General features: G+C 33.2%; 2 protein-coding genes across 3 annotated transcripts in view; one reads left to right on the top strand and one right to left on the bottom strand.

Annotated features, from left to right (window-relative positions):
- The window catches only part of LOC131844244 (probable serine/threonine-protein kinase DDB_G0282963), a 69875-nt gene extending 59531 nt beyond the window's left edge, over positions 1-10344 (top strand). Inside the window, exons 4-7 of one of the 2 annotated variants that reach the window (XM_059193076.1) lie at positions 2598-2722; positions 3561-3818; positions 5004-5193; positions 5834-10344. In XM_059193076.1, coding sequence (XP_059049059.1) covers positions 2598-2722; positions 3561-3818; positions 5004-5193; positions 5834-9617 — 4357 coding nt within the window. In that variant the 3' untranslated portion in view covers positions 9618-10344. Of the gene's footprint in view, positions 1-2597; positions 2723-2878; positions 2883-3560; positions 3819-5003; positions 5194-5833 lie in introns of those variants that run through there. The other variant, XM_059193077.1, reaches the window with a different exon arrangement.
- Positions 9884-14724, bottom strand: LOC131844245 (zinc finger protein 569-like). Its single transcript, XM_059193078.1, has 6 exons — positions 14397-14724; positions 13279-13400; positions 12766-12975; positions 12270-12428; positions 11455-11529; positions 9884-11310 (listed from the first exon to the last, which is right to left on the bottom strand). Exons 1-6 carry the CDS (start codon positions 14540-14542, stop codon positions 10577-10579), a joined length of 1446 nt encoding a protein of 481 aa, XP_059049061.1. The 5' UTR covers positions 14543-14724; the 3' UTR covers positions 9884-10576.
- Positions 14725-15736: the final 1012 nt, after the last annotated feature.

Here is a 15736-nt window from a genome sequence, read left to right on the forward strand (position 1 = left end):
ACAAAATGTTAATATATTTTATAACCGTATCACTGACTGAAGATGATATCGCAGGTGTTAAGAAGTTGTGCCTCAAGCGGTGCAAGCGTTATTCCACAGGTTGCAATGACCAGTTATGGACTGGACTATATGCGACATCGCCGCTCTCATCCTATAATAAAAATACATCACCGTATAAAAAAATTAACAACTCAGCCTATTTACATTATTACAGCAGCTCAATGCATAAAATAAGTAATGAGTAATTTTGCCGATTAACATCAATGTTTGAGTGTCGTGATTATGAGAATAGAAGTTTAACATCTCTGGTTGTTTGAGTGTGTAAAGGCTACGGTAAACGTTTACAATCTGATGAACCATATTCTAGTTTACTACAATTGTAGTAAAAAAAGCAACATGCATTCTAAAAAGGTATGTGCATAACGTAGGTACCTCATAACATCTTACTATCTAATATTATAAACACGAATGGAAAGATAGATGCATCGATATTTGTTACTCTTTCACGAAAAAACTACTGAATTTTAATAAAACTTTGCAATAATATACATCATATTGTAAACAGGCTATAAATTTCACACGGATGAAACCACAGGCACAGCTCAGTAGTTGTAACATATACCAGTTACGATAGTGGCACGTTCATGGCAATATACCACCAGCGCAGACCAGAATAAGGGCCGCGTCAGTCCTAGGGACCATAACAAAATCGATTGTTCCGCGTGCAGGGGGGGCGGCATGTTACAAAAGAGGGGGGAAACATGCGCGAGCGCAGGAACAAAGCACGGGGCATCGACCTGACCGCGCTTGCCGCGGTCCTGGACAGACGGATTTTATATTAACCGACATATCTCGGTATTCTATAACACTTCTGTCGTCTAACCTTGTCGTGGGATTACCAAATCGTCCAAGTGGAAGCGAGATGGCTGCAAACTGGTCTAGCTCTGCATTTATGGACTAGGTTACGCAAAGTTTACAACCGTGTAAAACTCTCGATAAGTTCCTACTTAACAGAGAAAATTTCTTTCGTCAATGTAATTTAAATTCAAAGTAGGTATAACTATTAGAATAAACAATATGAAATACTTTTCATTCCTCTGCCACCTCTTATTTACATAGGTGCATTATGACTTATGGGTACACTGGACCCTATCAAAAAATAACACAGTCAATGATAATGTCCAAATCATTTTCTACCTTGATATAAAAGGCATAGAGATTATCACATTTTTTTTCAACAGAAGTAACGAACGTATATGAGTATCTCGATGTCTACAAGGCGAGGTTTAAAGGTGTTAATTTACCTCAAAAACAACTTGAAACAAGTTTTATACGCATATGATTTTTTATTATTTTATGAATTTAAATGTAAAGATTAGTACAATTAGCAGATAATGTCAGATATTCGTATTTATGGCTGTACAAAAATATTCCTTTGCACGCTTAGAGCTACATGGACCGGAGTTTGCATCAGACATTTTTAAAACAAATAAGAAATGTTACATACGAAGGTAGATAAATATAACTTGGTCCAACACTCCAGTCTCAGATTATAAAAATTAATAGTGCATATAATGGACATCGTATATCTTGAAAATTCTTTAGAACTTGAAGATGTGGAATCGTACGTAAATTCTAATTATATATTTTTCAAACATACAAACAAATACAGCTACTCTATTATTTTCTAAGAATAGTAACTGTTATTTTCTATTGTTCTTGTGATCTCTTTGCAACGTGGTGATGTCGTTGTATAGATCAAAGATAATAAGGGAATAGAAATTTATGCTTTTTATATTTTTACTTCTTAAAATTAATTATGATTATGATAAAATTTAAGATTAAAAAAATAATTAAAAATTAGAATCGATTACGTATCTAAGTAGATAAATGAGTACCTACAAATAATATGCTAAATCCTGCATGCTGGTCTTCGAACTCGAGGCTGTTACTGGAATTTAGATACGTATATTATTTTATTATTTATTAATTAATGACCATAAAATATTACCTACTTAAATCTCATATCTGTTCAACGTTCTACAACTGCCTTCATATACAATATCTAATGTTCTAAATGATCTAATCTTAAAAACCACAATTTAGAAACTATCTATCTATATTATCTATATCTAACTATCTATCTATCTATCTATGTGTATTTGTTTGTAATAGTAAATTACAAACTGTACTTTTTTATAATAACGTGAGGTCCGTAGTTCCGTTCATGTTTGGAGGCGACGGTTACCGAGTACTATCACAAGTACCGTCAGCTTGTTTACCGATCCCATAATATAAAACAATTAACACGAAATATAGTACATCGATTTCTTAAATTCTTTCACTTACATATGTACAAGACTGTATTATCAGCTCGTAACGTAGATTATATTCCACGTGTGCAGCACCTCTCGTGCGTCTAGTATTTAATAGTCGTAGTCATTTATTAATAATACAATTGCGTTAAAAAATTAATAGAAATAAATCGTCTAAACTAAATATAATCATTTTTGTTCCGTGACCATAACATTAAATTGTTTTTATAAAATATATTAATATATTAGTATTGTTTTAAAAAATATTGTAAATTGTTTCAGAGGCGAGAAACTCTACGTAACAGCGGATAAACGTGGCGAAAAAGGAGGTTGCAAGCGACCACTGTGCTGGACCCTGCTGGCGTTAGTGGTCGCCGCCATTATCGCCTTGATTGTACTGGCAGCAAGTAAGTCTCTCTCTTCCTAGCTATGTGTCCCAAATGGTGGTGGGGTCAGTTTTCCTTGTATTTCTCCGCTACTTTACTATGTCCCGGACAACGTCTTTAGAGACCTCTCACTCCATCATGTTTCTAGCAATTACATTATCAACATCCTCTCTGGCAGCAAGTAAGTAGGTATTGAAAGATTTTCTTGTAACACGTGATTACCTACACTTTTCAGTGTGAAACTAATTTTAAAATATAAAAATAATTTAGGTAAGATTTTTCTTTATTTATAGCAAGGAATCTAAGTTAAATATCAAAACAAGACTGGATTAAAAGTATATTACGTATAGGTATTAAGAAAACGGTATATGTACCTGTTAGTCTAGTAAAGATCTATAAAATTACTTCCATGCATGTAATACTATTGTCTATACAGGTAAAAAATAATTATTTTGAAATTAAGATGGTGCTTTTAACAGTTTGTTTTTCTAGTAATACCTATGTGTAGTCTAGTACATAGCCATTCATAGAGCAATCAAAGACTCAAATACCATAAATTCAATGTATGTATAGGTAGCGCAGAGGTCATCATCTGCTTCTTCCTTATCCAATTTATCTGGCATTTGGCGTAATATGTTTTTCTCTTCCATTCATCCCTGTTCGCAGTCATCTCGTTTTTATTTACTCCTAGCATTTCTTGCCATAACATCCTCCACACAGTTCATTTATCTCTTTTTCGACCTTCATCTGCATTATAACCAAATTTATATGGATAAGGGATAAGGGTAGAAAAAGGCAGTAGTGCAGAGAATATTTTTTAATTACCTACATCTAAACATGACTTCTTGTTACGTTTCAGCCGGAATACTGTTTACGAACTCGCCTACGACATTAGAGCAATACAATTCATCGGTCAGCTCCGCGCGCGCGTTGGGCGGCATTACCGTCGATGACGACCATCATGACCATGACCACAGTCACGATGACGGCCACGACCACCAGCACGACCACAACATGGACACGATGACCCAGCACCAACACGGACCAGAGACGCAGAGCGACGAAAGTCATCATCACACTGTTGGGTCGGAAGAGTCAACTGATATGTCTATGTATGGTAAGTAATAATAGAAATAAATAACCCTGGACAACTTACACAGCGCCATGTAGTGCATATCTATACCAGACCGTGTAGGTACTACAAACTGGTATTGAATAAAACATTAAATTAATAATTAGTTGCGACAATTACAATACTTCGGTAATTATATTTCGAAGTAAGACGTGTGTGCTGAACTAAACATCGAAATTGAGAAGTATGAGATTTCGCACACATATAGTTTATGTAGAAGAGTAAGGAATGTTAATTTTATTTTAAATTGTACTGCTGTACCTGGGACTTCTTCCGCGTGGGATGTAACAATAATTAGAGAATTTTTCTAAAGTAAAAGTAGCCTAAGTTACTCCTTATTACATGAGCTACTTGCTTTAAAAATCCCGTCAATATCGGTCCAGCCATTTCAGAGATTAGCCGAAATAAACATAGAGATAAAAATTTTAAAAACATGTTATTTTGGTATATGACCGTATTTATATTTATACCCATGTACTAAATTAAATTATTCAATAAAATACACACACTAGCATATATTCCTCACTCACGCATATTCATATAACTATATACTTTTTCGTTTATTGTTAAATTCTCTGGTCAAATTGAGAATTGATTAATATTGTTTGTCTTTTATTTGTCTATGGTCTTATTTAATGTTAAATTAATTATGGACGAATTTTGACCAGTGGGCAACCACTAGTGTTGTTAAATATGTGTTGACATAGAAGCATATTTATAGAAGTCATTTTATGATTTTTATGAATACTTACAGTACGCCAGCTACTAATTTATTAATTAATAACATTAGATGGCGCAGTAATTGTTTATTGAATACTAGCTGTTCCCGCGACTTCGTCCGCATGGAATTATACTTTATTTATTCTAAAATAAAAGTAGCTTAAGTTACTACTTATTACATTAGATACCTGCCAAAAAAATCCCGTCAAAATCGGCCCAGCCATTTCAGAGATTAGCCGGAACAAACAGACAGACAGACAAAAATCGTAAAAAGTGGTTTTTTGGTGTATGTACCGTATTTATATAGTAAAAACCGGTTATTTCTATATTACAAACAGAAACTACAATTTGTATTTATTTATATGTATAGATAACAAATAGATGTTTGATGTTTATTTAATATTGTCAATAGATAGTAATGAATAAATAGAAATATTTACCTTGTTTCAGTACCAAAAACTGTGGAAGGTGAACTCAGGATCGATAACGAAGAGTTCACTGATGCTATGCGCGATCCTGAAAGTCCTGAGTACCAACAATTCACCAGGACCTTTAGTGACGCTCTGAAGAGGTCGCTTTTCGACAGGAACACTTTGGAGCAAGGCGATAATGATATCACTGTAGAAGTTGTCGGTGTAAGGTCAGTATTTCAGGACTGTAAATCTGTATGGTTATAGATAGCTTACCGTAGCAGCGTAGTTTTGGTGGGTACCTCAGTCTCATCTACTACAATCGCCAAGCAAGCTTTGTAATTTGAATTTCGGCTATAGTCAGATCAGGCAGTGGAATTATAAGATAAGAGGCATGATATCTTTATTGTTTGGAATGGCATCACGGATACTATTAATAACGGAATATACTATTGGTGCATATGGACGAACGTTTACCATAAACTGGGCCGTCGGCTTGTTTGCCGTTCCAATTACATAAAGAAATGTGAAGTTTATTGTTTAAATGCACTAATCTCTGTACTTAGCAATGAGATTTAAAAATATCCAGGGCATGAAGGCGTCTCTCAGAAAAAAGTAGCTTGTTTCGGTGATCCATTACCGGAGAGGGAACCAGTAATATAAATTTAGGTATATACAAACTTTTTTGGTATTTAAGCTAGTGCTTAAATACCAAAAAAGTTGTAGTCACTACAACGATCTTAAATACGTTGTTACTAAATAGATTAACTCGTTATTATATTTTATAACATGCCTTATTTAGTTCCTACCCATATACAAGAAAGCGTGTATGCTTTATAATATTAACCGTCTATATTATTTTATTTACAGAGAGGGTTCGCTGATAGTAACCTACAGGATTCATTGGAAACCGAAGTCTATGGATCGTGAAACTGCTACAGAATTGTTAACGGCCGAATCACTGAAATCTAGCCTCGATGACTACCTAGACAGAAATAACAGGATGATAAACGTCTACCATATCGCCGAAGAAAAAATAGCCACAAGATTTGTTCTTGATCTGTGCAAAGTTTCGAACTACGACTGTCAATACAAATGCGAGTTCGACGAAACTACTCTTGATTTCACTTGCACGTGTCCACATGGCCAAATGTTAGATATAATGAATTCAAAAAATTGTGTGCATTTCCTAGAACAGTCAGTAAATACCAATACAGAAGAAAAACAACAAAATGAAAACGAAAGCTCACAAGAAAATGAATTCAAAGTTCTAAGAATTGGAGAGAATTCAAGTTCCAGTAAACCAGTTTCTATACCAGAAGAAGAAAAACCAAATACTGAGTCGGTACATGTTGTCGAAAATGGAAACTTTGATTGGAAAGAATCTCATCACTTCATTCCAGAAACAACCACAGAATCTGACACTGATATTAACTTTTCGCATGTATTTGGTAAATCGAACGAAGAAGACAACGAACAAACTCCAAAACCAGAACCGGAACCTACCTCTGAGCAAGAAATGGACTCTGTTCCTAAAGTAATTCCTACAGAAAAATCTGACCCTGAATCAATACCAGAACCAGAACCAACAGCAGAACCTCAACCTGCTCCAGAGCCACAACCAGACGCAGAACCACAGCCGGCAGCAGAACCAACAGCAGAGCCGGCTGCGGAACCAGCAGCAGAGCCGGCTGCGGAACCAACAGCAGAGCCGGCTGCAGAACCAACAGCAGAGCCGGCTGCGGAACCAACTGCAGAGCCTCCACCAGAACCAACGGTAGAGCCGGCTGCAGAACCAACCGCCGAGCCAGCTGCAGAGCCAAGTGCAGAGCCTGAACCAGCTGTAGAATCTATAGCAGAGTCAGAATCTGCCAGAGAACGACAACCATCAGAGCCGGCTCCAGAACCAGAGTCGAATGCAGAAACAACAGCGGAATCCGTACCTGAGCCAGAGCCAACTTCAGAGCCTATATCTAATTCTGAACACACAGAAAGTACACCTCCGTCGGTACAACATTATCAAAATATACATCTCGTAGCCGAACCTCAGCCACCTTCTGAACCACCGGCAGAACCTCTCCCATCCACCAGAGAAAATTCTGATATAAGAACAACTACTGACTCCTATTTTAATCCTGAAAAACAGCTAATATCTGAAAGGTCGACAGAACCTCAACACAATATAGAAATACAAGTAGAATCTGAATCAAAACTGGATACTGAATCCAAACATGAATCTGAACAAAATATACTAGAGAAGGTGCATGCTGAAGGATCTAGTGAAATGGAGAATACTCTTGAAACAACATCAATGAGAGTCTCAATATCGGAGCCGAATATTATAAATGAACCGTCTTATGAGCCAAAACCAGAAATAATTTCGATTTTAAGTAACTCTAATAAACAGAGTGATTCATCTACCTATGAATCAGGTGATAATAGTGAAGACTCAAGTAATGAAGATTGGTTAGAAAACGACAATAATGAGACTGTGTCTAATCCTATACAGAATATTAATAATAAAATAAACGAAGAATATTTAACACAACAAAGATCGTTAAATTCTCTCGACGAGTTTGTTCAAGAAACAACAACTGCCAAAGAAATAATAAATAATATTGATGGAGATATTTCATTTAATGATGTCATTAGAAAGCAAGAAACTATTGCACCTTACCAAACCATTACAGGAAGTACTGACAACTATACGGTAACAATAACTCCTATCATTGAGAAGAATGAATACAGTAACCCTGAAGATAAAGTATTAAATAATAATACATTAACAGAAACGACCACAATAGAAGCTAATCACACCTTATTGCACTCAATTGACAACAAAGCGGAAAATAATTTAGAAATATCTGAAAATGGAGATTCTACGAAAAAAGCTGTATTTGACCAAGCCAGACCATTTAACTTTGAAGAAAAAGAGGACACTACAAGCTTAGAGCCAGAGCCAATAACAGAGTATTCAATTAAAAACTATCCTGCAGAATCAGTGGAGGACAGAAACATATTGGAAGCTAATAACAGAAAATATACGGAATCAAAGGAAGTTTCAACAGAAAAAAATATACAAGAAGATGAATCTGACATAACTTTTGATAACATAAATACGCTGTACAATCGCTCATCTAAATCAATTGAAAATCAAAACGCCAGTAGTTCAAATGCTACTGAGTCCACTAATCATTTTCATAAAGATGTTACAACTACTGATTCCGATTGGTTATCAGAATCTGTCACAGAAGTTAATTATGAAGAAGCAGTAAATAAAATGAGTAAGCATGAAACAACTGAATCGAGTGTAAGTAGTAAAATGGATGAAATAATTAATAGCGGTGTCACCAAAGATGACTTCGAACCTGATTATTTAAATAACATGGGTTCGACGAGTACAAAAAATGCAGAATCTGATGTTCCTGTCTATGGTGTCAGACAAGATTATGATAATGAAGATTCTCGAGTCAAAAGAGTAGATAATGATATGACAACTGAATCCCTTTCTAAACAAGGTTCTACAGAAAACATTATTTTACATATACCTTTAAACAATTCAACTCCAATTATACCTACAGAAACTACTACTATAGGTGAATACATCTATCAAGCAGCTGAAAAAAATATAGATGAAACTCAAACTACCAATGAGCCTCTGATGAACGCTAATGTTAATCCTGCGCCGGTCTGGGAGGTATCAGAAACTGCAAATAGTACTAATAGGATACTGCCCGAAGAAATTAATAATAATACCACTATAGAAAATAATCAAACATTGTCAATTAGCACAGAAACCTCAACGACGGTAGTAGTAAATATGGAAAATATGGAAAATAGTGCGTACGAAAAAAATCACAACAGTCATAATTCTACACAAGGAAATAATTTAGGCGTTCAAATATATGAAATATCTAGTCATGTTGGTAATTATTCAAATACTGCCAATCAAACGAATGTTACACATTCCGATTCAGCTGAGTATAATGATCATGAGGTAGAGATGAATCCTTTCTTGCCAGAGGTAGAAAATAATAAACACCTTGTAAAAAAACTGCAAGAAGGTCACGATTTGGAACCAATAAATTTAAATGAGACTCAAAACGAAAATATCGACGAACATATCACAAACTCTTCAGAAAAACATACTTCAACCAACAATGATATGTTATCGGTAGTAACAAAAAGTGAAACTGTAAGTACTACCACAGAGTCTGACGCAGCAATTAATGAGCTAATGAATAACGAACCTCGTGCTCATAACATAGAAGCAAATAAAGAGGAAATCAGTAATAATAAATCAGAGTCGGGGCATGAAAATTTATCAACATTTTTACAAGATACTGACGATTTAGATATTTACGGAACCCAGATTCCTGGAACTAAAAGTATTGTAAATGAAGTAATTGATAATATAACAAATTCTACAACATCCACTTTAGAAACAACGCAAACAGGAAGTGTCGATTCAAATGATTACCTTAGTGTTGTTCCTATACAACTCGAAAAAACAGATGAAAGAGGAGCTCTTAAAAAGGATTATGAAAGTAAGAACCTGCAGGAGCTTAATGATATTAGTGATTCTCCAAAAAAAAGTGATAAAAGGACATTAGATGTAACGAAGTTGGATACAATAACTAAGTATGATGCATAGTATATTTCAATTAATGAGTAACTTTGTATTATATTCTGATCGTTTCCTGTGATGCTGTCGAACAAATTTTTATCAAACAGACTTTTTATACCAATGTATAATAGAAACAAGTTATTGATTTTAATTAGTTGGTTAATCTTCGTAGGTATAGACTCCAGCTACACTATTAATACAGTACCTACCAACTAAAGAATAGTAATTTAGATTTTGTCAATTGATGACACTTAATTTTATTAGACTAGTCAATCTAGAAAAGAGTCATCATCTCGAGGTTTTAGATTTATTTATTGCTTCACATAATACCTATGTAGGTACACAAAATAGTATTAGATATTTCCGAATGTTAATACTGCATACAGAAAGATATATGCACTCCAAAATATCCTATTATAAATTGTTACCATAGCTAAATGTATTATAATAATTATTTTAACAAAATTTATTCCTGATTGGAGAATTCAATTTATGTTATAATGTATTACATAAAATTTATATTTTCTCGTGAATAATGAAAATATTTTCTGCCATGCCGTATTGTGATAAACTCGCAAATAATAACTACATTCCAATCGTACTTAAATATCTTAACTTAGTGATATGCATAAGTGAGGTCTGATTGTAAAATAATATTATGTAGTATTTGTTAACTAAGATATATTTTGTATAAATGGTTGAAATTGTAAAGAATTACTTTGTAAATAAATATAAAAGTATAATAATTATAAAATTTAATATTTTATTTCAACAACAATAACTTAAATAATTTAACAATTTTAATTTATTTGGATATTCTATCTTTGGATATGTATAGCTGAAAGCATATAGATACTTTCATCCTTATAATCTATTACTACAACTTTTAAATAGTATTTAATATGACATTCTTTAATTATCCTACCTTTTTAATTGATATGATCCATATATTATACATAAATATCACAGACATTGATTCATATTAGTCAATAATTATTTGGCTGTGGGGTGATTTCATCAATTTCCTCTGCAGTCGTTGATTGATCATCCAAAGCCATTTTCGCACAAAGACATCCATCACCTATAGTACCATTTCCACTGACTATACATTTACCTAGAACACTCTTACAGCTGTTGAATGGCACAAAAACATTTTCATTTTGTTCTACAATAGTATTTTCTGTTGTCTCCGTATCAAATGTTTGCTCTGTCCTTAACCAACCAAATCCATGTTCTTTTCCCTGTTTCACACTATAATTATCAATGTTAACACAGTTTGTATCTCCTACATTAGTCATATCCAAAGGACCTGCACCACAGTCACAACCTTCACAGAATTTATTTGTAGTTTTTGTATTTACATCACTACCGAAAACATCTTCATTTGCTTCTTGTAATTTTTCTTTTGTATGCGACTTCACTGATTCACAACTATTTCCATCTGGTATCAAATTGTAATATTCGTCAACAGGAGAAGATATTTCGGTACACAAACAACTTTTTGTATCGGTGTCATCATCCATAATGCATCGACCTAATACTGATTTACAGTTTCTAACGGTAGAACTATCGAACTTATTTACACAGTTTTTTTCATAATTTTTAAATGTACTTGAATCAATTGTTTCTTTTAATGATGAATTTATTAAATTTAATGGAACATTACTATCTTTACTTGTAGTTGCTCTAGACTCTTCAGTTTCATTTTTATTTCGTATATCTGAAACATAATATAAATAGTCATAATAGTAAAGTAGATTCATGAATAACACTTATTTTATAAGTATATTTACAATGATATTACAAAGACAGGCTGTTTTCTATGTAGAATAAAATGTTTAATAAGTAAATAAAATATGATTACCTGAAACTTTCTGCCCATACGTAACATCACTTCCGCCACTCGAATCAGAAGATATCCCACTATCCACTTTATTTTCTAAAAGCATAAAGAAGAAAAACATTATAGAATCAATCCTTATTTTTAGACATTTTTGTGTGAATTCCTAGTACTGCACTAGCCCTAAGTTCTCAAAAGTTCGTTTTAGGATTAGCAACAGAAAACAACGTTCAGGGTTCCCCTTATATTGAAACTCTTGTTTGTCTAACACAACACCCATATATCATATAATAATATTTTATTCATTTATCATTTAATGCCCGAATTGTACAATATACTGTATTACTTATATAACAGATGTATGTGAAACATGATCTCTGACTGACTGAGAATCATGGAGACTGATTGGCAAAGTGTCAAAGGGCAATGGAGACGAGTATGATGAGAATCAGACTAAATGACAAAATCAGAAACTGGGATAGCAGACAGAGAAGAAAAGTTACAGATGTACTCTCAATAATAGACCATATAAAATGAAGTTGCACTGAGCATATGCTAAGCTGTAAATAAATGGAGCAAGCAAGTGACTCTCTGGTATCCTAGAAACGGGACCGAAGGACACCAAAGTATTACATATTGGATAGACAACATCAACATGACTCTGGGACCATTTGGAATAGGGTAGCACATTGCAGTAGACAGAGTTCAATGGCGACAGCTGAAGTAGTCCTATGCCAAAAAGCACACTGAGTTGCAGAAAATTTTATAAACCACAAAATTTTCCTAAACTTTGGGAAAAAAGAATACAGGCTACACTATTAGTAATAATTTATTAATACCAGAATTATGTGGGTACTCACTGTGAGTGGCAAGATGGCGTTTTCTTGCATATTCGTTGGAAAATTTCTTGGTACAATTAGGCACAGTGCAAAGCAACTTATTCTCATCAGGTTCATGGGTCTTCATATGGGTTTTCATATGGTGATACTGTATGAAACCTGGTAAATTAAAAAAAAGCATTAGGTGTTGAGTTATGGAACTATATAAACCTTGTAGTTAAAATTCTTCTGGAAAGTTAAATATGATTTAGTAGAATGTGAATAAATGGATTATGAACAAAATAAAAGATACTTTAATTAACTTTTTTCTAAATAGAAGGTCAATACATATAGACATACTCATGAACATAAATGTTTGCTAATTAAATTGTGGACCAGTGAATGATTTTGAAAGATAAACAATAGAAAAACTGAAAATAAAACATTTGGGACAATATTGTATTACAAAAATTAAGCAAAAGCCATTTAGGTAAGGCTATATGTAATAATAAATAACCTTTGCCACATGTTTTACAGTAGTGTTGTTTTGTTTTCGTATGGGTGAACTTATGATTTTTATAGTGATGGGAGAAGTTGAATGATTTGTTGCACCCCTCAACATTACACCGATATTCTCGTTCTGACTCTGGCTTGTGTGTTTTCATGTGAGTACGTAGTGCTAACTGACTGTTGAATATTGTATTGCATTCTGCACAAACACAGGTTTCTGTAAAGTAATAATTATATAAGTCTTCATTGCTTGCTAAAAACAATTTATAAAAGAACACATTGTTATATATAATATATAAAATGTGTAATATATAACAATATATATATATATATATATATATAATAAAAAAATACATATATTATGGCTATCAAAACTGATAGATAATTTTTTTAAGTTTGGAAATTCTTTTAGTGTTGGAATTATTGTATACCATTTCTTGAGGAAGTTAAAAATAAAGTTCATAAAACTGATTACTAAAACCACTTAATAAATATATAAATATTAATGTTGTTATTCAACCTTTATGTGCATATTTCATGTGCCTTTTAAGCAAAGTTTCATCAAGAAATTCCCGATTACATTCGGGGCATTGAACACTCCCGGTTCTCTCATGTTGCTTCTCGTGGCGACGCAGTGCTGAACTATAAACAACACATATCAATAATCATACTTCATGAAGTATATCAATTAGTTATAGATTAGTTATAGGTTGACAGTGTGCCTACACTTGTAACATGTCTGTCAACACTCCCATTAGCTTACCTCTCCAGATAATATAGATTTAAGTTGATTGTAAAGTCCGCATCAAATGTACATGATACTAATAAGTCATATAGCATACTACTATTACTACTTACTAATGTGCAATAAATAGTTTTATTTATTACAAGCTGTTCCCGCGACTTCGTCCACATGGAAATTAACTTTAATTTTCTAAAATAAAAGTAGCCTAAGTTCCTAAAAAAAGTAAAAGTAAGCCTAAATATACATCAGTTACCTGCCATAAAAAGTTCTGTCAAAATCGGTCTAGCCATTTCAGTGATTAGCCGGAACAAACAGACCTTCAGACAGACAGACAAAAATTATAAAAATTGTTATTTTGGTATATGTACCGTATATATATTCATATGCATGTAGTAAAAAACGGTTATTTCAATATTATAAAAAGACACTCCAATTTTATTTATATGTATAGATTATTTCATTTTATTTCATTCTACTCACTAGCTAGAAACTACAATAAACAATATAAATTATGTAGTGACACCTCATTACATATATAACAGTGATGAGGTAATAACTACTGAGCTACAATAGCATTTCAGTTAAAATCTTTATATCTATATGCCTATCATATATCTTACGACCATAGTATTTAAAACTTAATAATTACATTACAATAAAAGAAATGTGTAAAAATTATACACTCCATTACTTCATTTTGTATTTAGAATTAAATCTACAGTTAGTTTTATAGGAACTTAAAGTTATCATTTATTACCCCCGAAACGTTGAGAGTGAAATTAGCTCATTTTTACTCCCACACTTATTACAAAATATTCTACTATAGCAATACTAGGAATTATCAAACTGGTTTCAGCGGGTGATAACGATAAATGAAGAAAAATATAACTTACACATAACTAAAGAGTTTCTTGCAAACTTTGCACTGAAATGGAAAGGAGTGACTTTGTTCGTGCCGTTTCCTTTGGCTTTCGTACTTAAACTCCTTGTTACAGTTAGCACACACTAATAAATTCTTCAAATCAACTTTATCTGTCATATTGTTATTAATTTCAAAATTAAAATAATTTTCGAAAACACAACAGTTCAAGTAATTTATGTCAACTGCATCATTGTTTATTCTATTAAAGGCAACAATAAAAAGAAAAGACAATTTTAAATAGACGATTCTAAATTAATTATTTTTAAACTTTATAATACTTAATAAATCACAGACTAAATTATTTCATAATATTTATAACTGTCCACTATTAGGTATAGATTATTGAACTGAACGTCACATACACAATGATGCCAGACGACAAATATCTCCCAAATTTTGTACAGAACACCACAAACTTCAGGTTTTAAAGAAATATACTCGCAATGAAGAAATCCATAAAAGATCATATAAAACAATGTAGACATTTTGTTTGTTCTCTAAGTTTATTTCGATGTATTTACTCTCCTACTGAAATTAAATCCTCCCTCATTTCGGGGGAAAAGCCATAATCTGACGTAACTGGATATAGAGGCGTTCGATCCACAAAAAGTCATCATTGCCTTGCCTTTATCCCATTATTTGGGGTCGGCGCAGTATGTCATTCTCTTCCACTGATCTCTATCAATCGTCATATCTAAACATACTCTTCTTTTATTCATATCATCTTTCACACAATCCATCCATCTTTTCTTAGGGCGTCCCCTCCCTTTACATCCACAAAAAGTAATAAATTTAAAAAGTCGAAAACAAAAGTTTATTGTCTCTGTTCGGTAAAACACGAAGAACAAAATTTCCTTACATATATTTATGTAATTGATATATTATCAAAGCAACTAACGTTCAACACGAAGGGATACACGTATTTCACTTTACACTGTTACACTGTAATTTCACTGCTTTAAAGATAACTAATTTAAAGCAGTGAAATTATAGAGTACGAATCATGATATTAAATATAGCTGTATATAGCTGTACGCGCGACTTTGTCCGTGTGGGATTTTGTAACAATACTTTAATTTTCTAAAATAAAAGTAGGTATATTGTTGCCAAAAATAAAAGAAAACGGTAATGATAATAGTTACACAAATTTAAAGGGTTCTATGCTCGTCACTAGATGAGTACAAATTTTGCCGTGCCGAATGTCACTTCCCTGGTCTGGTGAGATGACATACGGGAATTTACTGCTGCGTTTGCAGTGAAGGGAGGCCGTGTGCTCTCAAACAGGTGCTACAGGTGCTACTGATTCTTCAG

Source organism: Achroia grisella, unplaced genomic scaffold (assembly GCF_030625045.1).
Source record: "Achroia grisella isolate CSIRO2021 unplaced genomic scaffold, CSIRO_AGI_Agris_v1 utg402, whole genome shotgun sequence".
In the NCBI taxonomy this organism is placed as follows: Eukaryota; Metazoa; Arthropoda; class Insecta; order Lepidoptera; family Pyralidae; genus Achroia; species Achroia grisella.

Coding starts and splice junctions, on each gene's coding strand:
- LOC131844245 (XM_059193078.1), bottom strand. CDS start 14,542: ATGACAGATAAAGTTGATTTGAAGAATTTATTAGTGTGTGCTAACTGT. Junction 11,530..12,269: donor TGAGTACCCACATAATTCTG/GTATTAATAAAT, acceptor TTATGCTTTTAG/AAAATAAAGTGGATAGTGGG. Junction 11,311..11,454: donor GTATGGGCAGAAAGTTTCAG/GTAATCATATTT, acceptor ATTATGTTTCAG/ATATACGAAATAAAAATGAA.